Genomic DNA, 26,241 nt, shown 5'->3' on the forward strand with positions numbered 1-26,241 from the left:
AACAGCTGCGTTATTATTGGACGATATTAACCATTTCCTCGCTGCGGGGATTTCCTGTGCGGTTTGGGGCAGCCGCGAAGGGCTCGTCAGTCTGAGTAACATGAGCCGCAGGACTGGAAAGCTGTGATCCTGAGTGGAATTCCAGAACACATTGTTATCCATCTCTATCGCAGTATTAGGAAAAAAGTCCAGGGACTGCTCAGGAGCTATTTTCAGCCCTCTGATTTCAGAGATGTTCCTCAGCATCAATCATCACCCGGGGAAAGATCTTTCTGGGGAATTTAAAGGGTCCCGGAGTGGGAACAGACCTTATACTCCCTGAGACGCCACCGGAGAAGGACAGGTGAGTCCCCTGTGACCAAACAGCTTCAACCGTCCCCAATTCTCAGGACTGGGACACGTTCTCATGATTTGTTCTTGGATGTTTTTGCACCTGGAAATATTGGTGATTTTTTTTTTACACTAACAAGCCGCTAAATCCCACAACTTTCTGATGGCATCTGCGCTGCTTTCCCTGTTAGTAGAGACTGTGATCGGTGCGTTAGGATTTATTGTCTGAAGGATCGCTGCTGGAAGTGTTTGGTGCACAGAGGAATGGTGTGCCCTAAGGACCCCCCACACTAACCTTCTCTGCAACCCCAACCCCACACTAACCTTCTCTGCAACCCCAACCCCACACTAACCTTCTCTGCAACCCCAACCCCACACTAACCTTCTCTGTAACCCCAACCAATCCCAACCCCCCACTAACCTCTCTGCAACCCCACACTAACCTTCTCTGTAACCCCAACCCCACACTAACCTTCTCTGTAACCCCAACCCCACACTAACCTTCTCTGTAACCCCAACCCTACACTAACCTTCTCTGTAACCCCAACCCTACACTAACCTTCTCTGCAACCCCAACCCCACACTAACCTTCTCTGCAACCCCAACCCCACACTAACCTTCTCTGCAACCCCAACCCCACACTAACCTTCTCTGCAACCCCAACCCCACACTAACCTTCTCTGTAACCCCAACCAATCCCAACCCCCCACTAACCTCTCTGCAACCCCACACTAACCTTCTCTGTAACCCCAACCCCACACTAACCTTCTCTGTAACCCCAACCCCACACTAACCTTCTCTGTAACCCCAACCCCACACTAACCTTCTCTGTAACCCCAACCCTACACTAACCTTCTCTGTAACCCCAACCAATCCCAACCCCACACTAACCTTCTCTGTAACCCCAACCCCACACTAACCTTCTCTGCAACCCCAACCCCACACTAACCTTCTCTGTAACCCCAACTAACCCCAATCCCACACTATCCTTCCCTTTAACCCCAACCCCACACTATCCTTCTCTGCAATCCCAACCCCACACTAACCTTCTCTGTAACCCCAACCCTACACTAACGTCTGTAACCCCAACCCCCAAAAACGAAATACCCTTTTAACTCCAAAACTAACCCTAACATCAACCCTCCCTGTAACCTGAACCCCAACACTAACTCTCCCTGTAACCCCAATACTAACCCTCTTTGTAGCCCCAACCATAACTCTCCATGTGACCATAGCCCTCCTATAGTCCTTCAACTAACCTCAACCCTAGGACTAAATATCCTTATAACCCCAACACTAACCCAAACATTAACTTTCCCTGTAACCTGGACCCCAACACTAATTCTCCCTGTAACCCCAATCCTAACCCTAACCCTCTTTGTAGCCCCAACACTAAGGGCTCATTTAATCTCCAAACAAAAAAGGTATTCTTCAGGTTTTCTGAAGGTTTCTTCACAGTGAGAACTGTGAAAATGTGGATTAGACTCCCTCAAGAGTTGGTTGTGGCCAGCTCAGTGGATTGCTGTAGGAAAGTCCTGGATCCTTTCTTGGATACACAGAATATAACTGGATATAACATTTATAGGTAAAGTCGATCCAGGGAATATCCGATTGCCTCTCGGGGGATCAGGAAGGAATTTTTTCCCCTGCAGGAGCAGATTGGATCGTGCTTTGCTGGTTTTTCTTGCCTTCCTCTGGATCATTTTTTTTTAATGGTTGAACTAGATGGACTTTTGTCTTTTTTCATCCAGACTATGTAACTATAGACTCCAGAGAGAGAATTTGTACCCCAACACTAACTTCAAAACATGGCATTGGACACGCTTTTTGTTTTTTAAAGCACTCTAAATAGCAGTCAAAGCCTGTCACTAAATAAAGTATTTTGTTTACAGTCCTCTTTACACATTGAGTTTGCTTTGCTTCAAAAATTATACCCCATGTTGCTTTAGTGGTGCTTCAAAGCATCTTCAAAGCCTCAATAGAAGTCTATGACAAAGCTTCATTAAAGCTTAAAAAAGCACCACAAAGCATCATTGAAGCACCACCCAAGCATCATCAAAGCATTGCAGAAGCATGAAGCATGTTGAAGCGGTAGGTGGTTTCATGTGTTTTAAAGGCAAAGCAAGTGTAAACGAGCCCTAACTCTCCCTTTAACCCCAATACTAACCCTAACCCTCTTTGTAGCCCCCAACACTATCTTCCTTATAACTGCAACCCTAAATCTTCATGTGACCATAATATTAGCTCTTCAACTAACTTCAACCCTAAGACTAAACATCTCTATAACCCCAACACTAACCCTAACAATAACTCTCCCTGTAACCTGAACCCCAACACTAACTCTCCCTGTAACTCCAATACTGAGCCTAAAGCTGCCCATAGATGGATAGAATTTTGTACAAACATTCTTAGGAAAAGTCTTGGAAAACCTGAGACTAAATATCTCAGGAGCTATTTTCAACCCTCTGAATTCAGAGATGTTCTTCAGCATCAATCATCGCCCGGGGAAAGATCTTTCTGGGGAATTTAAAAGGTCCCAGAGTGGGAACAGACCTCATACTCCCTGAGACGCCACCGGAGAAGGACAGGTGAGCCCCCTGTGACCAAACAACTACAGCTGTCCCCAATTCTCAGGACTGGGACACGTTCTCATGATTTGTTCTTGGATGTTTTTGCACCTGGAAAAACTGGTGATTTTTTTTTTATACTAACAAGCTGCTAAATCCCACAGCTTTCCGATGTAATCTGCGGTGCTTTTCCTGTTAATAGAGACTGTAGTCATTGCCTTAGGATTTATTGTCTGAAGGATCGCTGCTGGAAGTGTTTGGTGCACAGAGGAATGGTGTGCCCTAAGGACCCCCCACACTAACCTTCTCTGTAACCCCAACTAACCCCAACCCCACACTAACCTTCCCTGTAACCCCAACTAACCCCAACCCCACACTAACCTTCCCTGTAACCCCAACTAACCCCAACCCCACACTAACCTTCTCTGTAACCCCAACTAACCCCAACCCCACATGAACCTTCCCTGTAACCCCAACTCCACACTAACCTTCTCTGTAACCCCAACTAACCCCAACCCCACACAAACCTTCCCTGTAACCCCAACTCCACACTAACCTTCTCTGTAACCCCAACTAACCCCAACCCCACACAAACCTTCCCTGTAACCCCAACTCCACACTAACCTTCTCGGTAACCCCAACTAACCCCAACCCCACACTAACTTTCTCTGTAACCCCAACTAACCACAACCCCACACTAACCTTCCCTGTAACCCCAACCAACCCCAACCCCACACTAACCTTCTCTGTAACCCCAACCAACCCCAACCCCACAGTAACTTTCCATGTAACCCCAACTCCACACTAACCTTCTCTGTAACCCCAACCCCACACATACCTTCTCTGTAACCCCAACCAACCCCAACCCCACAGTAACTTTCCCTGTAACCCCAACTCCACACTAACCTTCTCTGTAACCCCAACTAACCCCAACCTCACACTAACTTTCTCTGTAACCCCAACTAACCCCAACCCCACACTAACTTTCTCTGTAACCCCAACTAACCACAACCACACACTAACCTTCTCTGTAACCCCAACCAACCCCAACCCCACACTAACCTTCCCTGTAACCCCAACCCCATACTAACCTTCCCTGTAACCCCAATCAACCCCACATTAACCTTCTCTGTAACCCCAACCCCCAAAAACTAAATACCCTTTTAACCCCAAAACTAACCCTAACATCAAACCTCCCTGTAACCTGAACCCCAACACTAACTCTCCCTGTAACCCCAATACTAATCCTTTTTGTAGCCCCTAACCCTAACTCTCCATGTGACCATAGTTCTTCAACTAACCCCACACTAACCTTCTCTGTAACCCCAACTAACCCCAACCCTACACTAACCTTCTCTGTAACCCCAACTAACCCCAACCCCACACTAACCTTCTCTGTAACACCAACCAACCCCACACTAACCTTCTCTGTAACCCCAACCCTAAAACTAAATAGCCTTACAACCCCCACACTATCCCTAACATTAACCCTCCCTGTAACCTGAACCCCAACACTAACTCTCCCTGTAACCCCAATACTAACCCTCTTTGTAGACCCAACCCTAACCTTCTCTATAACCCCAACTCTCCATGTGATCATAATAATAGTCCTTCAATTAACCCCAACCCTAAATATCCTTATAACCCCAAAACTAACCCAAACATGAACCCTCTCTGTAACCCGAACCCCAACTCTCCCTGCAGCCCCAATACTGAACCTAAAGCTGGCCATAGATGGATAGAGTTTTGAATGAAAATTCTTAGGAAAAGTCTTGGAAATTTTGTATGAAAATTCTCAGAACATTTGAATATCATTCAAAAGATTTTGCTTGCTTTTAACATTTGATTTTAGAATAAATGGATTTACCTAACGAAAACCACATACATTGCTAGAAATTCATTTGTTCGAGGAAAATTTTCCATCCTCCTCCTTCGAAATTTCCCATCACATCACTGGAAATGAACATCAGTTTGACCCCACAAATGATTGGAAAAACTAATCAACTTTCTTAGAACATTCTTTTCCTAAGATTTTGTGGTCGAATTTATACTCATTCAGTTTAACAGTGTAACACTAACCTTGCCTAAAACCCCAGCCTATACATTAGTCAGTTTACTTCGGGTGGTTTGAATGAAAAAAACTGACAAGAAAGAATGGAAGAAGGAAAGAAAATGAGGAAGAAGAAAAAAAGAAGGGAAAAAAAAGAAAGAGAGAAAAGGATGAGAACGAGAGAAGAAATGAAAGCGACTCTTCTTGCCTCTGTGCACTCCAGGAATTGCTGGAAACAATTTCTCAGGGCAGGTTTCCTGATGGTGACAACAGTGGACCATACTTGAGTAATGTGTGCCAGTGTTGCCAATCTCTAATGCCTGTGTGACAGGGAGACAAAAGCTGGGGAACAACTGGGAGACGAGGACAGATCGTTGGAATAGAGGAAAGGAGGCACACCCAATGTCTGAAAGAATGCACTTTTGATGGTGGATTAGGAGGCATTTATTGAGAGTAACAACAAATACATCAAGCCAACGTGTTTTGGGAGAGAAGACTCTCCCTTCTTCAGGGCTATTAGACAAATACGAAAAATATACAGAGAAACAAATATATGAGAAAGAGAAAAAAAAACCCAGTATGTATATGAAAAAAATAGTATGTATGTACTACTGTTTTTCTCGCATATATTTGTTTCTCTGTATTTTTTTTTTCGTATTTAAGCCCTCGCCCTCCAGAGGATTTACCCCCCTCCCCTTCCTGACCAGGCCATTTTTTGCGTTATGGTGCTGTGTTACTTTAACTGACAATTGTGAGGTCATGCAACGCTGCACCCAGGTTAAATTGACGTCCTTTTTTTCCCACGAATTGAGCTTTCTTTGTGTGGTATTTGATCACCTGTGCAGCTTTTATTTTTTGCGCTACAAGCAAAAAAAGACACAATTTTGAGGAAAAAAAACAATATTTTGGACTTTTTGCTATTAAACATGTCCAGTAAAAATTTTTTTAAAAAATCAAATTTTGTCATAAATTTCGGCCAAAATGTATTCTGCGATATGTCTTTGCTGAAAAAAATCCCAATACGTGTAAATTAAATGGTTTACATGCGAGTTATAGCGTTTACAAATGGCAGTGTATATATTGGGATTTTGTTTCCTACTAGTAATGGCAGCGATCAGCGATTATAGTGGGACTGCGGCCAGTGACACCAATACAGTGATCAGTGCTAAAAAAAACAGCACTGATGCTGTACTAATGCCACTGAGCAGGAAGTGGTTAATGTGAGGGGTGATCAAAGGGTTAACTGTGTACTGGGAGTGTTTTACTAGGAGGCGGGAGGTGTGTGTTTCACTGTTATCACACTGCTCTGGATGGCTGTGCTGTGCAGTGTGCCCGAGCTGACAAGAAGGAAGACTGTTTGTAAACAAAACAGTCTTCCTCCCCGTTGGTGATTGTCAGTAATCACTTGGCTGGGACCCAGTGATTGACATCCGCAGCACCGTGATCCGGTGCGCACTGTGTCCTCCGGACACAGTGGAACACCGATCGTCATACGTAACTTCTGTGCAAGGTGCCGATCATGTGATCACTGATTGGCCAATCAGTGATCACATGCAGAGTAGTAAGCAAAATGTCACTTCTGACATCATTGCTTACTACGTATGAAATCTGTGAATGATCACAGAGGTCACACAGTACATGGCTATTTACAACAGCTTTGTACCATGTGACAAACTGTGACCAATCACAGCTCACACAGTAGTTCTCAATGGCTGCAAGAATGCAGCCAGAGAGAAGGAGAAATTAATGCTTTTACAGCCTTTATGGGTGTAAAAGCAATCAGTGTAAAAAAAATAAAAATCTTCATCACCCCCCACAAATAGCTACTGCTAGGGTGACAGTATGTAGAAAAAAACCAATAAATAATAATATAAAAAAAATAAAAATGTAAAAAATGTTTCAAATTATAATTTTTAGTTACAAACTAATTTTGGGTTCTTTTTTTTTTTTTTTTTTTACTAAAAAGATAACCGAATACATTTTGGCCAAGATTTATGATGAAATATTATTTATTTGCAAAATTTTATAAGAAAAACACTTTTTTTCAAAATTTTTGGACTTTTTCATTTATATAGCAAAAAAATAAAAATCCCAGCGGTGAATAAATACCACCAAAATAAATCTTTGTCTCCAAAAAATTCAAAAAAATTCATATGGGTACAGTGCTGCATGACCACGTAATTGTCATTCAAAGTGTGATAGCGCTGAAAGCTAAAAATTGGCCTGGACAGGAAGGGGTGGAAAGTGTCCGGACTGGAAGGGGGGGAAAGTGTCCGGACTGGAAGGGGGGGAAAGTGTCCGGACTGGAAGGGGGGTGAAAGTGTCCGGACTGGAAGGGGGGTGAAAGTGTCCGGACTGGAAGGGGGTGAAAGTGTCCGGACTGGAAGGGGGTGAAAGTGTCCGGACTGGAAGGGGGTGAAAGTGTCCCGACTGGAAAAGGTGAAGGGGGTGAAAGTGTCCGGACTGGAAGGGGGTGAAAGTGTCCCGACTGGAAAAGGTGAAGGGGGTGAAAGTGTCCGGACTGAAAGGGGGGGAAAGTGTCCGGACTGGAAGGGGGGGAAAGTGTCCGGACTGGAAGGGGGGGGGGAGTGTCCGGACTGGAAGGGGGTGAAAGTGTCCAGACTGGAAGGGGGTGAAAGTGTCCGGACTGAAAGGGGGGAAAGTGTCCGGACTGGAAGGGGGGAAAGTGTCCGGACTGGAAGGGGGGGGAGTGTCCGGACTGGAAGGGGGTGAAAGTGTCTGGACTGGAAGGAGGTGAAAGTGTTCTGGACTGGAAGGGGGTGAAAGTGTCCGGACTGGAAGGGAGGGGGAAAGTGTCCGGACTGGAAGGGGGTGAAAGTGTCCCGACTGGAAAAGGTGAAGGGGGTGAAAGTGTCCGGACTGAAAGGGGGGGAAAGTGTCCGGACTGGAAGGGGGGGAAAGTGTCCGGACTGGAAGGGGGGGGGGAGTGTCCGGACTGGAAGGGGGTGAAAGTGTCCAGACTGGAAGGGGGTGAAAGTGTCCGGACTGAAAGGGGGGAAAGTGTCCGGACTGGAAGGGGGGAAAGTGTCCGGACTGGAAGGGGGGGGAGTGTCCGGACTGGAAGGGGGTGAAAGTGTCTGGACTGGAAGGAGGTGAAAGTGTTCTGGACTGGAAGGGGGTGAAAGTGTCCGGACTGGAAGGGAGGGGGAAAGTGTCCAGACTGGAAGGGGGTGAAAGTGTCCAGACTGGAAGGGGGTGAAAGTGTCCAGACTGGAAGGGGGTGAAAGTGTCCGGACTGGAAGGGGGTGAAAGTGTCCCGACTGAAAGGGGGGGAAAGTGTCCGGACTGGAAGGGGGGAAAGTGTCCGGACTGGAAGGGGGGGGGAGTGTCCGGACTGGAAGGGGGTGAAAGTGTCCGGACTGGAAGGAGGTGAAAGTGTCCGGACTGAAAGGGGGGAAAGTGTCCGGACTGGAAGGGGGGAAAGTGTCCGGACTGGAAGGGGGTGAAAGTGTCTGGACTGGAAGGAGGTGAAAGTGTTCTGGACTGGAAGGGGGTGAAAGTGTCCGGACTGGAAGGGAGGGGGAAAGTGTCCAGACTGGAAGGGGGTGAAAGTGTCCGGACTGGAAGGGGGTGAAAGTGTCCGGACTGGAAGGGGGTGAAAGTGTCCCGACTGAAAGGGGGGGAAAGTGTCCGGACTGGAAGGGGGGAAAGTGTCCGGACTGGAAGGGGGGGGGAGTGTCCGGACTGGAAGGGGGTGAAAGTGTCTGGACTGGAAGGGGGTGAAAGTGTCTGGACTGGAAGGGGGGGAAAGTGTCCGGACTGGAAGAGGGGGGGAGTGTCCGGACTGGAAGGGGGTGAAAGTGTCCAGACTGGAAGGGGGGGAAAGTGTCCGGACTGGAAGGGGGGGGGGAGTGTCCGGACTGGAAGGGGGTGAAAGTGTCCGGACTGGAAGGGGATGAAAGTGTCCGGACTGGAAGGGGATGAAAGTGTCCGGACTGGAAGGGGGGGAAAGTGTCCGGACTGGAAGGGGGGGAAAGTGTCCGGACTGGAAGGGGGTGAAAGTGTCCGGACTGGAAGGGGGTGAAAGTGTCCGGACTGGAAGGGGGGGAAAGTGTCCGGACTGGAAGGGGATGAAAGTGTCCGGACTGGAAGGGGATGAAAGTGTCCGGACTGGAAGGGGGTGAAAGTGTCCGGACTGGAAGGGGGTGAAAGTGTCCGGACTGGAAGGGGATGAAAGTGTCCGGACTGGAAGGGGATGAAAGTGTCCGGACTGGAAGGGGGTGAAAGTGTCCGGACTGGAAGGGGGTGAAAGTGTCCGGACTGGAAGGGGGTGAAAGTGTCCGGACTGGAAGGGGGTGAAAGTGTCCGGACTGGAAGGGGGTGAAAGTGTCCCGACTGGAAAAGGTGAAAGTGTCCGGACTGAAAGGGGGGGAAAGTGTCCGGACTGGAAGGGGGGGAAAGTGTCCGGACTGGAAGAGGGGGGGAGTGTCCGGACTGGAAGGGGGTGAAAGTGTCCAGACTGGAAGGGGGGGAAAGTGTCCGGACTGGAAGGGGGGGGGGGGAGTGTCCGGACTGGAAGGGGATGAAAGTGTCCGGACTGGAAGGGGATGAAAGTGTCCGGACTGGAAGGGGATGAAAGTGTCCGGACTGGAAGGGGGGGAAAGTGTCCGGACTGGAAGGGGGGGAAAGTGTCCGGACTGGAAGGGGGTGAAAGTGTCCGGACTGGAAGGGGATGAAAGTGTCCGGACTGGAAGGGGGGGAAAGTGTCCGGACTGGAAGGGGATGAAAGTGTCCGGACTGGAAGGGGATGAAAGTGTCCGGACTGGAAGGGGATGAAAGTGTCCGGACTGGAAGGGGATGAAAGTGTCCGGACTGGAAGGGGATGAAAGTGTTCGGACTGAAAGGGGGTGAAAGTGTCCGGACTGGAAGGGGGTGAAAGTGTCCGGACTGGAAGGGGGGGAAAGTGTCTGGACTTGAAGTGGTTAAACAGCCCAAAATCAACTTCAGGGTTTAATGGACATGCAGCTCATATGAGGCGTCATTCTCGGCTTTACATTTACTATGACATTAATCATTTCACTTTTTTTCAGACTCTAATTTTTCAGCAATGCCAAACCTGGGTGGAGGCGCCAAGTGCGGAGCCTGCGGCAAGACGGTTTACCACGCCGAGGAGATACAATGTAACGGGAGGAGCTTCCACAAGCCGTGCTTCATCTGCAGTAAGTGCAGAAAATGAAAGTGCGTCACCCGCTTTTGCAAATGTGAATTCAATCCTGAATATCTTTTCCCTTTGTTTTAGCAAACTATTAAAACCTTCGGGGATTTCTAATTCACATCCTCCCCGCTTGCTTCGTTTCCATGAGGCAGGCGTACAAATAATATTTTGTATTAAATATTCCATTTATTACTTGGAGGCAAAATATAAGCAGATTTAAAGTGTTACTGAACCCACAACAGTACAATCAGTCTGTAGATGCAGTAAAGCGTGCTTGTTATACTCACTGTGGAACCTAAGGGGTTAATCCTCCGCATTGTGTAAAAAGGCTGTTTGAGCCTGACTTCTGTGTTCCTCCCCTTTTTCAAGCGACCACCTCTTATCTCCCGATAAACCTGAACCGTAGGCAGTTTGCACATGCTCAGTTTGGTGTGTATTGCTAGAGAGGTTTTTTTTTTTTTTCTTGGGGCGAGTGCATGTGATCAGCTCAGGGCCAATCAGCACTGTCCAGACAGAGGTCAGGTGTTTTACATCCTTCTAGGGCAGAATGAATACTCCTCCTACAAGCTTTAACCAGTGGTCTGCTGGACACTGATAGAAATCACAAGACTGCTCTATACTGCTGATGAGAAAAGGGATTTAGCAGTTTATATTTACTAAAATAATTGCATTTCCATGTTCTGTGTACTGTGGGAGACCAGATATAGTGAATGCGGGGTCCAGGGAGAGACTGGATATAGTGAATGCAGGGTCCGGGGAGAGCGAATATAGTGAACGCAGGATACAGAGAGCGGATATAGTGAATGCAGGGTCCAGGGAGAGCAGATATAGTGAATGCAGGGTCCGCGGAGCCCGGATATAGTGAATGCAGACTCTGGGGAGAGCGAATATAGTGAATGCAGGCTATAAAGAGCAGATATAGTGAATGTGGGGTCCGGGGAGAGCAGATATAGTGAATGCGGGGTCCGGGGAGAGCAGATATAGTGAATGCAGGATCCGGGGAGAGCGGATATAGTGAATGCAGACTCTGGGGAGAGCGAATATAGTGAATGCAGGCTATAAAGAGCAGATATAGTGAATGTGGGGTCCGGGGAGACCAGATATAGTGAATGCGGGGTCCGGGGAGAGCGGATATAGTGAATGCAGGGTCCTGGGAGACCAGAAATAGTGAATTCAGGGTCCGGGAGAGCGGATATAGTGAATTCAGGGTCCGGGGAGAGCAGATATAGTGAATGCAATGTCCGGGGAGAGAGGATATAGTGAATGCAGGGTCCAGGGATAGCAGATATAGTGAATGCAGGGTCAAGGGAGACCAGATATAGTAAATTCAGATTCTGGGGAGACCAGATATAGTGAATGCAGGGTCCGAGGAGAGCGGATATAGTGAATGCAGGATATAGAGAGCGGATATAGTGAATGCAGGGTCCAGGGAGAGCGGATATAGTGAATGTAGGGTTCGGGGAGAGCGGATATAGTGAATGCAGGGTCCGGGGAGAGCGGATATAGTGAATGCGGGGTCCGGGGAGACCGGATATAGTGAATGCAGGGTCCGGGGAGAGCGGATATAGTGAATGCAGACTCTGGGGAGAGCGGATATAGTGAATGCGGGGTCTGGGGAGACCAGATATAGTGAATGCAGGGTCCGGGGAGACCAGATATAGTGAATGCGGGGTCCAGGGAGAGCGGATATAGTGAATGCAGGGTCCTGGGAGACCAGAAATAGTGAATTCAGGGTCCGGGGAGAGCGGATATAGTGAATTCGGGGTCCGGGGAGAGCAGATATAGTGAATACAGGGTCCGGGGAGAGCGGATATAGTGAATTCGGGGTCCGGGGAGAGCAGATATAGTGAATGCGGGGTCCGGGGAGAGCAGATATAGTGAATGCAGGGTCCGGGGAGAGCGGATATAGTGAATGCAGACTCTGGGGAGAGCGAATATAGTGAATGCAGGCTATAAAGAGCAGATATAGTGAATGTGGGGTCCGGGGAGACCAGATATAGTGAATGCGGGGTCCGGGGAGAGCGGATATAGTGAATGCAGGGTCCTGGGAGACCAGAAATAGTGAATTCAGGGTCCGGGAGAGCGGATATAGTGAATTCAGGGTCCGGGGAGAGCAGATATAGTGAATGCAATGTCCGGGGAGAGAGGATATAGTGAATGCAGGGTCCAGGGATAGCAGATATAGTGAATGCAGGGTCAAGGGAGACCAGATATAGTAAATTCAGATTCTGGGGAGACCAGATATAGTGAATGCAGGGTCCGAGGAGAGCGGATATAGTGAATGCAGGATATAGAGAGCGGATATAGTGAATGCAGGGTCCAGGGAGAGCGGATATAGTGAATGTAGGGTTCGGGGAGAGCGGATATAGTGAATGCAGGGTCCGGGGAGAGCGGATATAGTGAATGCGGGGTCCGGGGAGACCGGATATAGTGAATGCAGGGTCCGGGGAGAGCGGATATAGTGAATGCAGACTCTGGGGAGAGCGAATATAGTGAATGCGGGGTCTGGGGAGACCAGATATAGTGAATGCAGGGTCCGGGGAGACCAGATATAGTGAATGCGGGGTCCAGGGAGAGCGGATATAGTGAATGCAGGGTCCTGGGAGACCAGAAATAGTGAATTCAGGGTCCGGGGAGAGCGGATATAGTGAATTCGGGGTCCGGGGAGAGCAGATATAGTGAATACAGGGTCCGGGGAGAGCGGATATAGTGAATTCGGGGTCCGGGGAGAGCAGATATAGTGAATGCAAGGTCCTGGGAGACCAGAAATAGTGAATTCAGGGTCCGGGGAGAGCGGATATAGTGAATTTGGGGTCCGGGGAGAGCAGATATAGTGAATGCAGGGTCTGGGTTTAAGTGCATTCTCTCCAGCATCCGTAGCCCCTGTATAACCCGCCATATTGTTCTGCAGTGGTATGCAGGAAAGCCCTGGACAGCACCACAGTGGCAGCGCATGAGTCCGAGATATACTGCAAATCTTGCTATGGTCGGAAGTACGGCCCCAAGGGATACGGGTATGGACAAGGAGCTGGCTGCCTGAGCACCGATACCGGAGAGAGATTTGGCATCGAAGTGGCTCAGTGAGTACGATATTTTAAACAACTATGCAACACCTGTCCAGGCTTTGAAAATACATCCCGACGCGCTTCGGGGGAATTAGAGACTCCCTTTGTCAGGGCTTTGGAGATTAAACCCCAAGATTTCTGTGTTTATCTCGGTGGCATATATCTGGTGTTCCATGTGTCATTGGGATGTGTGATTCTGGGTAATATGTGCCATTAAAAAAAACAAAACATGGAGGTTTGTTGTCCCACTCATCCCCTGAAGATAAAACTCTTCCGAAAGTCGTTCCTGGCGCCAAAATGGCAGCATACTTGCACATGAATGTTACCATGGATCGGTGCCAGGAAAGGAAAATTACAGTAAGTATTTGATACAATTTTCCATTGTTATCCTGAAAATACACAAATCCAGTAAAAGTGTGTATGGATTACTGATCTTGACCAGGGGCAGACTGACAACTCATGGGGCCCCCGGACAATAGGAAATCATGGGGCCCCTGTGTCCTCATCCACACTCAAACCACACCCAAAAAGCCTATGAAAGGTACCAGGGGCATCTCACGGGACCCCCTACTGACCCCGGCCCTTGGGCAGTGCCCGAGAGCCTAAATGGTCAGTCCGCCCCTGATGTCGACTCGCAGCAACCAATCGTAATCCATCGTCTTCTAGTTGCAGACATTTTGATTGGTTGCTATGGCTTATTGCTTGTTCTATTGGTTACTGAATAATAATTACATAGTTAGTCTGGCTGAAAAAAGACAAAAGTCCATCCAGTTCAACCATTAAAAAAAAAAAGTTATAATCCTACACCCACAGTAGATCCAGAGGAAGGCAAAAAAAACCAGCAAAGCACGATCCAATTTGCTCCTATAGAGGAAAAAATTCCTTCCTGATCCCCCGAGAGCCAATCGGATATTCCCCGGATCAACTTTACCTATAAATGTTATATCCAGTTATATTCTGTGTATCCAATATTGTAATTTTGTAATTGTCAATGGTCTTTGACCAATCTGGACACGTTTTTCATACATGGGTGGGGCAGACATCCAGTCCGACCATTGTTGGGGTGTTCGGGGTCATGGAGCGTCATGTTGGGTGCAGCAGCCGTGTCCATTCAGCCGTGGCATCCCAATTGACGGCTATGGGACTGCTGGCACGGGGATGCACGTGACCCCTGTGCATCCCCGTGCTGGTATTACACAGCCCTACATGGGGAACGGATTTAAACACCCCGTGTGAACAAGGCCTGACTATCCAGCATTAATGCAGGGTCCAGGGATATCGGATATAGTGAATGCAGGGTCCGGGGAGACCGGATATAGTGAATGCGGGGTCCGGGGAGACCGGATATAGTGAATGCAGGGTCCGGGGAGAGCGGATATAGTGAATGCAGGGTCCAGGGATAGCGGATATAGTGAATGCAGGGTCCGGGGATAGCGGATATAGTGAATGCGGGGTCCGGGGAGAGCGGATATAGTGAATGCGGGGTGCGGGGAGAGCGGATATAGTGAATGCAGGGTCCGGGGAGAGCGGATATAGTGAATGCGGGGTCCGGGGAGAGCGGATATAGTGAATGCGGGGTCCGGGGAGAGCGGATATAGTGAATGCGGGGTCCGGGGAGAGCGGATATAGTGAATGCAGGCTGTGGGGAGAGCGGATATAGTGAATGCAGAGTCCGGGGAGAGCGGATATAGTGAATGCAGAGTCTGGGGAGAGCGGATATAGTGAATGCAGAGTCTGGGGAGAGCGGATATAGTGAATGCAGAGTATGGGGAGAGCGGATATAGTGAATGCAGAGTCTGGGGAGAGCGGATATAGTGAATGCAGAGTCTGGGGAGAGCGGATATAGTGAATGCAGAGTCTGGGGAGAGCGGATATAGTGAATGCAGAGTCTGGGGAGAGCGGATATAGTGAATGCAGAGTCTGGGGAGAGCGGATATAGTGAATGCAGAGTCTGGGGAGAGCGGATATAGTGAATGCAGAGTCTGGGGAGAGCGGATATAGTGAATGCAGAGTCTGGGGAGAGCGGATATGATATAGTGAATGCAGAGTCTGGGGAGAGCGGATATGATATAGTGAATGCAGAGTCTGGGGAGAGCGGATATGATATAGTGAATGCAGAGTCTGGGGAGAGCGGATATGATATAGTGAATGCAGAGTCTGGGGAGAGCGGATATGATATAGTGAATGCAGAGTCTGGGGAGAGCGGATATGATATAGTGAATGCAGAGTCTGGGGAGAGCGGATATGATATAGTGAATGCAGAGTCTGGGGAGAGCGGATATGATATAGTGAATGCAGAGTCTGGGGAGAGCGGATATGATATAGTGAATGCAGAGTCTGGGGAGAGCGGATATGATATAGTGAATGCAGAGTCTGGGGAGAGCGGATATAGTGAATGCAGAGTCTGGGGAGAGCGGATATAGTGAATGCAGAGTCTGGGGAGAGCGGATATAGTGAATGCAGAGTCTGGGGAGAGCGGATATAGTGAATGCAGAGTCTGGGGAGAGCGGATATAGTGAATGCAGAGTCTGGGGAGAGCGGATATAGTGAATGCAGAGTCTGGGGAGAGCGGATATAGTGAATGCAGAGTCTGGGGAGAGCGGATATAGTGAATGCAGAGTCTGGGGAGAGCGGATATAGTGAATGCAGAGTCTGGGGAGAGCGGATATAGTGAATGCAGAGTCTGGGGAGAGCGGATATAGTGAATGCAGAGTCTGGGGAGAGCGGATATAGTGAATGCAGAGTCTGGGGAGAGCGGATATAGTGAATGCAGAGTCTGGGGAGAGCGGATATAGTGAATGCAGAGTCTGGGGAGAGCGGATATAGTGAATGCAGAGTCTGGGGAGAGCGGATATAGTGAATGCAGAGTCTGGGGAGAGCGGATATAGTGAATGCAGAGTCTGGGGAGAGCGGATATAGTGAATGCAGAGTCTGGGGAGAGCGGATATAGTGAATGCAGAGTCTGGGGAGAGCGGATATAGTGAATGCAGAGTCTGGGGAGAGCGGATATAGTGAATGCAGAGTCTGGGGAGAGCGGATATAGTGAATGCAGAGTCTGGGGAGAGCGGATATAGTGAATGCAGAGTCTGGGGAGAGCGGATATAGTGAATGCAGAGTCTGGGGAGAGCGGATATAGTGAATGCAGAGTCTGGGGAGAGCGGATATAGTGAATGCAGAGTCTGGGGAGAGCGGATATAGTGAATGCAGAGTCTGGGGAGAGCGGATATAGTGAATGCAGAGTCTGGGGAGAGCGGATATAGTGAATGCAGAGTCTGGGGAGAGCGGATATAGTGAATGCAGAGTCTGGGGAGAGCGGATATAGTGAATGTAGAGTCCGGGGAGAGTGGACTAATAACAGTTTGACCCTTTTATAAAACTCCTTGAATTCTGTAGCCTCACCCGAACCCATCTGTGTCTCTGCAGGACCCACCCGTCCCGTGGCTCCCCGACCACCACACACTCCTCCAAGTTTGCACAGAAGTCCGGTGCCACGGAGAAGTGCCCCAGATGTGGGAAATCCGTCTACGCTGCTGAGAAAGTTATTGGCGGGGGAAGGGTGAGTCATATTCATTGGTTGTAATCGGAATCCTGAGCAAGGATCAGGGTTTATTTTCAGTGAGAAAATGGGGGAACGCAGGGGAACACGGGCCCGCCACTGTCACCACTGGATGTATGTAATGGTAAGCGGTGCTGGAGGGACTATTGATGCTTGCTTCCAGGGGATCTATTGTTGCTGGAGGGGATGTATTTTTGAGTGGGGGACTATTGTTGCTGGTGGGGGATCTGTTGTTGCTAGGGGGGTCCTCTGTTTCTGGCGGTCATTTGTTAGGGGGAAATAACTACTGTTGAGGGAGGGGGTCTATTATTGCTGGCTGCTGGAGGGTTTATAGATCCGTTGTTGCTGCTGGGGATCTATTGTTGCTGGGGATCTATTGTTGCTGGGGGATATATTTTTGAGTGGGGATCTATTGTTGCTGGTGGGGGATATGCTGTTGCTAGGGGGGTCTTATGTTTCTGGGGGGTCATTTGTTACTGGGAAATATCTACCGTTTAGGGAGGGGGTCTATTATTCCTGGGGTCTATTTTTGAGTGGGAATCTATAGTGAGTCTCATTGGGAGGAATAGTACCCCATTGTTGGTGTCAGTGAGAGGATTATTGCCCCATTGTTGGTGTCGGTGGGAGGAATAGTGTCCCATTTTTGGTGTCAGTGGGAGGAATAGTGCCCCATTGTTGGTGCAGTGGGAGGAATAGTGCCCCATTGTTTGTGTAAGTGCAGGAATTATTGTCCCATTTTTGGTGTCAGAGGGAGGAATAGTGCCCCATTGTTGGTGCAGTGGGAGGAATAGTGCCCCATTGTTGATGTCAGTGGGAGGAATAGTGCCCCATTGTTGGTGTCAGTGGGAGGAATAGTGCCCAATTGTTGGTGTAAGTGCAGGAATTATTGTCCCATTGTTGGTGTCAGTGGGAGGAATAGTGCCCCATTGTTGGTGTCAGTGGGAGGATTATTGTCCCATTGTTGGTGTTGGTGGGAGGAATAGTGTCCCATTTTTGGTGTCAGTGGGAGGAATAGTGCCCCATTGTTGGTGTCAGTGGGAGGAATGGTGCCCCATTGTTGGTGTAAGTGCAGGAATTATTGTCCCATTTTTGGTGTCAGTGGGAGGAATAGTGCCCCATTGTTGGTGTCAGTGGGAGGAATAGTGCCCCATTGTTGGTGTCAGAGGGAGGAATTGTTCCTCCTATCAGTGGAAGCAAAAGTGCCCCAAGGGTCGGATAAAGGCAAGCAAAGGGCCGCAGTTTGGAGACCCCTGTTCTAGAACACAGTTGTGTCCCCCAATAAACACAGAGAAAAGGTTTTATGGTACAAAAAATTCCATTTTTGTCTTTCATTTTGGATATTGGGGAGTGCTAGGTGGGTGTTTATAAAGCTAGGAATTTTTAAATATCGGAGTCACCTGGTGACTCTACTTTTCCTAGAACTTCTGTGGATAGTCCATAGGAAAACCTGAATATAAAATGAAGGATAGATGCCCAACTCTTAGGTGGAGGAGACACAGCCCGTCTCCTCCACCTAACCTCCTCCTTTGCACTTGCACAGTGCATACAATCCACCACCCACTCCGACGGAAATATCCTTGATCTTGTCTTCTCCAACCGATGCGCTCCCCACAACCTCACTAACACCCCCTTCCCTCTCTCTGACCACAACCTGATAACCTTCTCTATCTCCTCGTCCTCCAACGCCTACCCCTCCAAATGTCACACTACTACCAGCCGTAACCTCCGCAACCTTAATCCTGCCTCCCTCCACTCTGCAGCTGATCAACTCCACGACCGCATCCTCCCCCTGTCCTGCCCCGACTTGGCTTTGACCGCCTACAACAACGCGCTCTCAACAGCCCTTGACTCACTAGCGCCTTTAACCACACACAACATCAGACCCCGACCGCTCCAGCCCTGGCAGACTGATCACACCAAAACCCTCAAACGACAAAGTCGTGCCCTGGAGCGACTATGGCGCAAAACCAAATCCAAACAAGCCTTCACCCGCTACAAATCTGCCTTCCGCACCTACACCTCCTCCCTCCATGCTGCCAAACAGGCCTACTTCTTGACCCTCATCAAGGCCCTCTCCTCCAATCCTCGCCGACTCTTCTCTGCCTTCAACTCTCTACTCTCTCCACCCCCACCTCCACCTAGCACCTCACTCACTGCCCTTGAGATTGCCAATCACTTCAAAAACAAAATTGACACAATTCGCAAGGACATTGCCGCAACTCACACGCCCTCTCAACCTGTCCCCTCTCACACAGCTACCCCCTTATCCCCACTCCCCCTCGACTTAACCCACAGGGATTTCGTCGCTGCTCAAACTCTCTCCAACCCCCTTCACCCTCACTCAGCTACCCCCTCATCACCCCTCTCCCACGGCCCCACCACTGCTCTGACCTCCTCTTCCACCCCACCCTACATTCCTCATACTGAAGCTCCCCCAACACTCCACACCTTTGACCTTACTACCATCGAGGAAGTCTCCAAGATCCTCTCTGATGCCCGCCTCACCACCTGCCCCCTCGACCCTATCCCCTCACAACTCCTACGACCTTCCTCCTCCTCCATCCTACGCTCCCTCACCCACATCTTCAATCTCTCCCTCTCCTCAGGCACTTTCCCCTCCCCTCTGAAACATGCACACATCACCCCCATACTTAAAAAGCCCTCCCTGGACCCCAATGACCCGAACAACCTCAGACCCATCTCCCTGCTCCCATTTACATCTAAACTCCTCGAGCGCCTAGTCTACACCCGCCTATGCTCTCACCTCAACGACAACAACCTCCTCGATCCCCTACAGTCCGGCTTCCGTCCCCTACACTCCACCGAAACTGCCTTACTCAAACTCTCCAACGACCTGCTAACCGCCAAAGCTAATGGCCATTATTCAGTGCTCCTACTCCTTGACCTCTCTGCGGCCTTCGACACAGTCGACCACCCCCTCCTCCTCAAAAAACTACACTCCCTCGGCCTCAGAGATTCTGCTCTCTCCTGGCTCTCATCCTACCTGTCACAACGCTCCTTCAGCGTTACCTATAATGCTACCACCTCCCCCTCACTCCCCCTCTCTGTTGGGGTCCCTCAAGGCTCTGTCCTCGGGCCCCTTCTCTTCTCCATCTATACCTCCTCCCTTGGCCAACTCATACACTCTCACGGCTTCAACTACCACCTCTATGCCGACGACACACAAATCTATCTCTCAACCCCCCACCTCACCCCCTTGGTCTCAGCCCGAATCACACACCTACTGAGCGACATATCAGACTGGATGTCGCTCCACTTCCTTAAATTGAACCTCTCCAAAACCGAGTTTCTTGTCTTCCCCCCAGCCCGGACACCACCCCCCATTGATTTCTCCATCACATCCAACAACGCTACCATCAAGCCCGCCCCGCAGGCCAGAGTACTGGGTGTCATTCTGGACTCCAACCTATCCTTCCAGCCCCAAGTCCAATCTTTAACAAACTCGTGCAGACTCCACCTCCGCAACATCGCCAAAATCCGCACGTTCCTAACCCCAGAAACCACTAAACAGCTCATCCACTCCCTCATCATATCACGACTCGACTACTGCAACTCCCTCCTCACTGGCCTGCCTCGCCACTGGCTATCCCCTCTTCAGTCCATCCTGAACACGGCTGCCAGACTCATTCACCTTTCCAACTGCTCTGTCTCCGCCACCCCCCTCTGCCAATCCCTCCACTGGCTTCCGATTGCGCAACGGATCAAATTCAAAATCCTAACGCTGACGTACAAAGCTGTCCACCATACTGCCCCGTACTACATCTCTGACCTAATATCCAAGTACCGCCCAACACGCACACTCCGCTCCTCACAAGACCTCCTTCTCTCTAGTTCCCTGGTCTCCTCCTCCCATGCCCGCCTCCAGGACTTCTCCAGGGTGTCACCCATCCTCTGGAACTCCCTGCCCCAACCCATCAGATTATCACCTACTCTCCTCTCCTTTAGGCGCACCCTGAAAACCCATCTCTTCAGGGAAGCCTACCCCACCCCCTGCTAACTTGCCGACCTCCTCCACTCTTCCAACCACTCCATCCCCCACAGCTATCTCCTCCTGTGCCACCACCCCCTCCCTCCTAGATTGTAAGCTCGAAAGAGCAGGGCCCTCGATCCCCTCATGTTTTGCATTGTATTGGTATTGTTCTGTCACATGTTCTGTCTCCCTTTGTAATGTACAGCGCTGAGCGAACTATTGGCGCTTTATAAATACTGTATAATAATAATAATAATAACTCCAATTATGAAAGCCTGGAGCGATGTTTTATTCAAAATCGCCAACACGTTTCGGGGTGGTAAAACTCCCTCCCTCAGGGCTGAGCTCAAGAAAACCTTGGTTCGGCTGACAAACTACAGTGTGATAGAAGACTCCCAACAGGACTGCCAGCCAATGGATCACCAGTACTTCGGAATAATATCCGGTCCAGACTTTTCCTGAACTCATTCAGCCCTAAAGAAGGAGGATTCTTACAACTCCCGAAATGTGTCGACTTTGCATAAAATATCGTGGACTCTGGGTGCCTCTATCCTCGGTCTATGGTCAGGTGTTTACTGCCATCTGTGCCCCCGGTGGGGAAAGTCACCCTGGGGGACTTCTGTTGCTCCTCGTTATTCTTTTGCCTTTACCCCGTTGATACGGGACGTCGGGGGATAAGAGGGGTTTGTGATAATGGTTGTTCTTTTCTCTGCAGCCCTGGCATAAAACCTGCTTCCGCTGTGCGCTGTGCGGGAAGAGTCTGGACTCCACCACCGTGACGGAGAAGGATGGAGAAATCTACTGCAAAGGTTTGATCAGAACATAGAAACAAAAACTCCCATGGTAATGGAAATGTGGAGTCATTTCTAGTCTGTGCCCCCATAAGGGGGTACCACCAGTCCTCCTGTACGGGGCCCAGGCCAGCAGGGGGCCCAGGCAGCTGGGTGAATCACATGTGAGCAGGGAGGTTGATCGGAACGGTGGGGGGGTGGGGCAATTACTATAACTGATCCCCATACAGCCAACCTGACAGGGCCCCCCTTCCCCCCAAAAAACCCCAGTTTGCTATGTTTCAGCAAGGAATGAATACAGTGAGTGAGCGCTACTGCTCACTCATTGTGTTCATTCAGGAAAAGAAGGGGATGGTAAATGTGACACTGCCACATATGGCACTCTCCATCCTGAAGGATCCTATTGTGTGCTTGCAGCTGTTGGTGGGAGGGAGAGGAGGGAAGCTGGAAGCACTGCAGCGGTGGGGGGGGCTGGTCAGCAGGGGGAAATGTATGGTGCACAGGGAGGGAGATGGGGATGGCGGGGGGCAATTACTGGAACCGATACCCTGTATGGCTCTCTCTGCAGCAGCTGAAAGCCAGATTCTTCTCCTCTCCCTCCTGCTGGCTTTCAGCTGCTGCAGAGAGCCATACAGGCGATCGGTTCAAGTAATTGCCCCCCCCCACACCCATCTCCCTCCCTGTGCACCATACATTTCCCCCAGCTACCCAGCCCCCCCCCCCCCCCCCCAGCTGCAAGCACACAATAGGATCCCTCAGGATGGAGAGTGCCACAGTGTCACATTTACCAGCCCCTTCTTTTCCTGAATGAACACAATGAGTGATCAGTAGCGCTCACTCACTGTATTCATTTCTTGCTGAAGCATAGTAAACTGGGGGTTTTTTTTGGGGGGGGAGGGGGGCCCTATCAGGTTGGCTGTATGGGGCCCCGTTGTTTCTAACAGCAGCCCTGGCCCCCATGCTGATCCTTTGGCTTCAATGCTTTGGGTCACTGACATGGAACAAGAGTTATACAGGGGTTAGACAAAAACATGGAAACACTCCATGATTTGCAGGTGTGAAAGTGACGCCATGTTTTGCGGTGAAAGTGGAAGGGATGTAACATCCTTTTGCTTCTGCTGTGTGATGAGACACCTAGGTAACAGGTGGGAAGCCTCACTTTCCTCCTTCACTGTGTGTGCTGCTAGTAATACAGAGTCATGTCAGAGCTTACTGAGCTTCAAAGAGGGAAAATTGTTGGTGCCGCTTAGCTGGCGACAATTTATTTGCTGTATCAAAAGTTACGACGGCATGTACAGTTTCCGGGGAAACGTCGTCCGATAAGCATAAGCGCGGTCCACTGACAGTCAACTGACTGAACAAAAAAGGACAGGATTGTGACATTTAATAAGAAAACAACTGCTGTGACTGCAGAGATCAATCTCAGTCCTGTGAAAACTGAGTCCCATGAAGACTGAGACTGAGCTCTGCAGTCACTTTTGCAGCAGTTTTCTTATTCCGGGTCACTATCCTGCGCAAAGAAAACAACTGCTGCAAAAGTGATTGAAGAGCTCAATCTCAGTCCCGTGAAAACTGAGTACCATGAAGACTGAGCTCTGCAGTCACTTTTGCAGCAGTTTTCTTATTCCGGGTCACTATCCTGCGCAAAGAAAACAACTGCTGCAAAAGTGACTGCAGAGCTCAGTCTCAGTCCCGTGAAGACTGAGACTGAGCTCTGCATTCGCTTTTGCAGCAGTTTTCTTATTCCGGGTCACAATTCTGCACAAAGAAAACAACTGCTGCAAAAGTGACTGCAGAGCTCAGTCTCAGTCCTGTGAAGACTGAGTCCGTAGAAGACTGAGATGGGGCTCTGCAGTCAATTTTGGAGCAGTTGTTTTCTTTTCTTGTTTTGCAGCAGTTGTTTTATACCGGCGGGTATAGGGCATAGGGATACATGGACCGTCCGATCAGGTCCGCCTGAAAAACTGACAAGTGGACCTGATCAGATTGCCGTGTGAAAGGACAAAATAATCAAGCAATTGATCAGCAGATTGCGCAGCTAAAGTCTGCACCAGCAGGGAGGAGCATGCACATTTAAAGGGATACCCGGGAATGCGTTCTTTCATATAATGCTCAGGAACAGCAGTACAGTGAGTGACGCCAGCCCTTTAGATCACGCTCACACATGATAAACAGCAAAAATGATTGATGGCAGAGAATGGCAATAGCTGGGAGGGGCAAGCAATGACTATACAGATCCAGAGGAGAGGGGATTGATGATGATTGAAGTCTTTCAGACAGGAAACGAAGAACACAATATAGCTGCAGCTTCAAAAGGGGAAGCCGAGTTTTAATAATCAATTTCAACACAGGAGAGATTTTGCTACAAATGTGTGGTCAGGCTGGAGGTCTGCCTAAATCAAGCAACGGGAAAAGCAGCATTTATGGTTCACCGCAGGGGCGGACTGACCGTTTTGGAACTCGGGCACTGCCCAAGGGCCCGGGGTCAGCAGGGAGCCCCATGAGATGCCCCTGGTACCATTCCTAGGCTTTTTTGGGTGTGGTTTGAGTGTGGGAGAGGACACAGGGGCCCCATGATCCCCTATTGCCCGGGGGCCCCATGAGTTGTCAGTCCGCCCCTGGTTCACCGATCAACCTTTACCTGTTGCGAGTACTGACACCCCTCCCCCATCCCTCTCTTTCCAGTTTGTTACGCTAAGAACTTTGGTCCAAAAGGGATCGGGTTCGGAGGCCTGACACAGGTGGAACAAAAAGAAGGATGAACTGAAGAAGAGCCTGCCCACGTCTCAGATGTTTGAAGTTCGGGGGCTGCTGACATCCCAACCTCTTCGATGGCTCTGATCAGCGCAATCTTTGGCATCTCTCAGTAAATAGACGGAGACGTGATGACGTCACTTCCAGCACGAGAGCCATTTTGGTCTACCCATAGCAGTACACCCAGCGTGTTTCCATGAGGTCCTGTGAGCACGTTTTTTTGCTTGTAACATGTGAGTGAGCATTTACCAACTTGAATAAATGTAACAATATTACGCTGTGGGAGGAGTCTTCTTCTTTTCTTTACAACATATATGCGGAGGCTGAGTTTATTACCCTTTATGAAAATTACCCGGATACCAGGATCGGTGGTACCTTTAGGTCCTGGGGATACCACCACTATTGTGATACCGGATCCGCACCTGGAGGATTGGGCGTTTAGCGGTGCCAATAATATAAAGGCTTTTTGACCCCTTGGGGTCGCTACATGAAGGTGGGGGGGGGCAATCTAGCCGGTGACGGATCCCATTGCTTACACCTGCATCATTTATGGTCATTTATGGTCATGGCTGGAATTTTCAATATTTCCAGCTATATTGAGGATCACACAAGTGGAGTTTGGTTTTTGTTCTGTGTTTTTGGGGGGCACAATATTTAGTTTTTGGCCAATTCTGCCGAGTAGTATTTTTATATTTTTTTTCATATTTATTTTTCTTTATTTAACACAGAGTGTCACTTTATCATCATTTGTGTTTTCACAAATTTGCTGCCTTTTTTTTATAGCATTTAGTCCCAAATTTAGGGACTTGAGGACGGTATATATATATATATCTACACACTTTTGTATATGGTCACCTACAGGGGCGGACTGACCATTTGTAAACTAGGGCTCGGGGTCAGTAGGGGGCCCCATGAGATGCCCCTGGTAACTTTTTCATAGACTTTTTTGAGTGTGGCCAAGGACACAGGGGCCCCATGATCCCCTATTGCCCGGGGGCCCCATGAGTTGTCAGTCCGCCACTGGTCACCTATCACACGTTGGTTACACATGTATGTGGAAGGACTTTTGGTAGTCCTATGCTACTGTCTTTAGTCAGATTAATTTATCCTGACCGTCTTATTGTCTATCCATTAACCACCTCCTGTCCGGCCCATGTATATAAACGGGCGGACGTTGGCAGTGCAGGGTCAGGTGGGTGTTTATAAACGACCTCCCCGCCCCCTGCTTGTGCGCGTTCCCTGGGAGCGCGCAGCACCGCGATTCGGTGCCCGCTGTGTCCTCCGGACACAGTGGAACACCGATTGTCGGACGGGACCTCTGTGTGAGGTCCCCATCATGTGATCACTGATTGGCCAATCAGTGATCACATGAATAGTAGTAAGCAAGATGTCACTTCTGACATCATTGCTTACTACGTGTGAAATCTGTGAATGATCCCAGAGGTCACATGGTAAAGGGCTATTCACAACAGCCTTTACCATGTGACAAGCTGTGACCAATCACAGCTCTCACAGTAGTTCTCAATGGCTGCAAGAATGCAGCCAGAGAGAAGGAGAAATTATTGCTTTTACAGCCTTTATGGGTGTAAAAGCAATCAGTGTAAAAAAAAAGAAAAAAAAAAATCATCACCCCCCACAAGTAGTACAGTGTAACTATGGTGACACTGTACTGCTAGGGTGACAGTATGTAAAAAAAAACAAAACAATAATATAGTATAAAAAAATAAAATAAAAATGTAAAAAAAAAGTTTAAAAATTATAATTTTTGGTTATAAACTAATTTGGGTTATTTATTTATTTTTTTTTACTAAAAAGATAACGGAATACATTTTGGCCAAGATTTATGATTAAATATTATTTATTTGCAAAATTTTCTAAGAAACACTTTTTTTTCAAAATTTTTGGTCTTTTTCGTTTACATAGCAAAAAAAAATAACAATCCCAGCGAAGAATAAATACCA

The 26,241-nt window shown here is 49.0% G+C and overlaps 1 protein-coding gene across 2 annotated transcripts; it reads left to right on the forward strand.

Annotated features, from left to right (window-relative positions):
- The first annotated feature begins 227 nt into the window (after positions 1-227).
- On the forward strand, positions 228-24,560 carry LOC149434147 (cysteine and glycine-rich protein 3-like). Of its 2 annotated transcripts, none has more exons than XM_089664052.1 (6): positions 228-343; positions 9,999-10,127; positions 13,035-13,203; positions 16,612-16,744; positions 21,451-21,544; positions 24,212-24,560. In XM_089664052.1, the coding sequence occupies exons 2-6, from the start codon at positions 10,016-10,018 to the stop codon at positions 24,286-24,288; spliced, it is 585 nt and encodes a 194-aa protein (XP_089520178.1). In that variant the 5' UTR covers positions 228-343; positions 9,999-10,015; the 3' UTR covers positions 24,289-24,560. The 2 variants fall into 2 exon arrangements, with proteins under 2 accessions (XP_089520178.1, XP_089520177.1); XM_089664051.1 differs by lacking the exon at positions 228-343 and adding an exon at positions 2,763-2,918.
- The last annotated feature ends 1,681 nt before the right edge of the window (positions 24,561-26,241 follow it).

Source organism: Staurois parvus, unplaced genomic scaffold, assembly GCF_062004578.1.
Source record: "Staurois parvus isolate SC_StPar_1 unplaced genomic scaffold, SC_StPar_1.0 ptg001820l, whole genome shotgun sequence".
Taxonomy (NCBI): domain Eukaryota; kingdom Metazoa; phylum Chordata; class Amphibia; order Anura; family Ranidae; genus Staurois; species Staurois parvus.

What these genes read in the sequence shown, in the direction of transcription:
- LOC149434147 (XM_089664052.1), top strand. Translation starts at nt 10,016, where the DNA reads ATGCCAAACCTGGGTGGAGGCGCCAAGTGCGGAGCCTGCGGCAAGACG. An exon ending in AAGTTATTGGCGGGGGAAGG is followed by an intron (nt 16,745 to 21,450) that starts GTGAGTCATATT and finishes TTTTCTCTGCAG; the next exon opens with CCCTGGCATAAAACCTGCTT. An exon ending in TGGAGAAATCTACTGCAAAG is followed by an intron (nt 21,545 to 24,211) that starts GTTTGATCAGAA and finishes CTCTCTTTCCAG; the next exon opens with TTTGTTACGCTAAGAACTTT.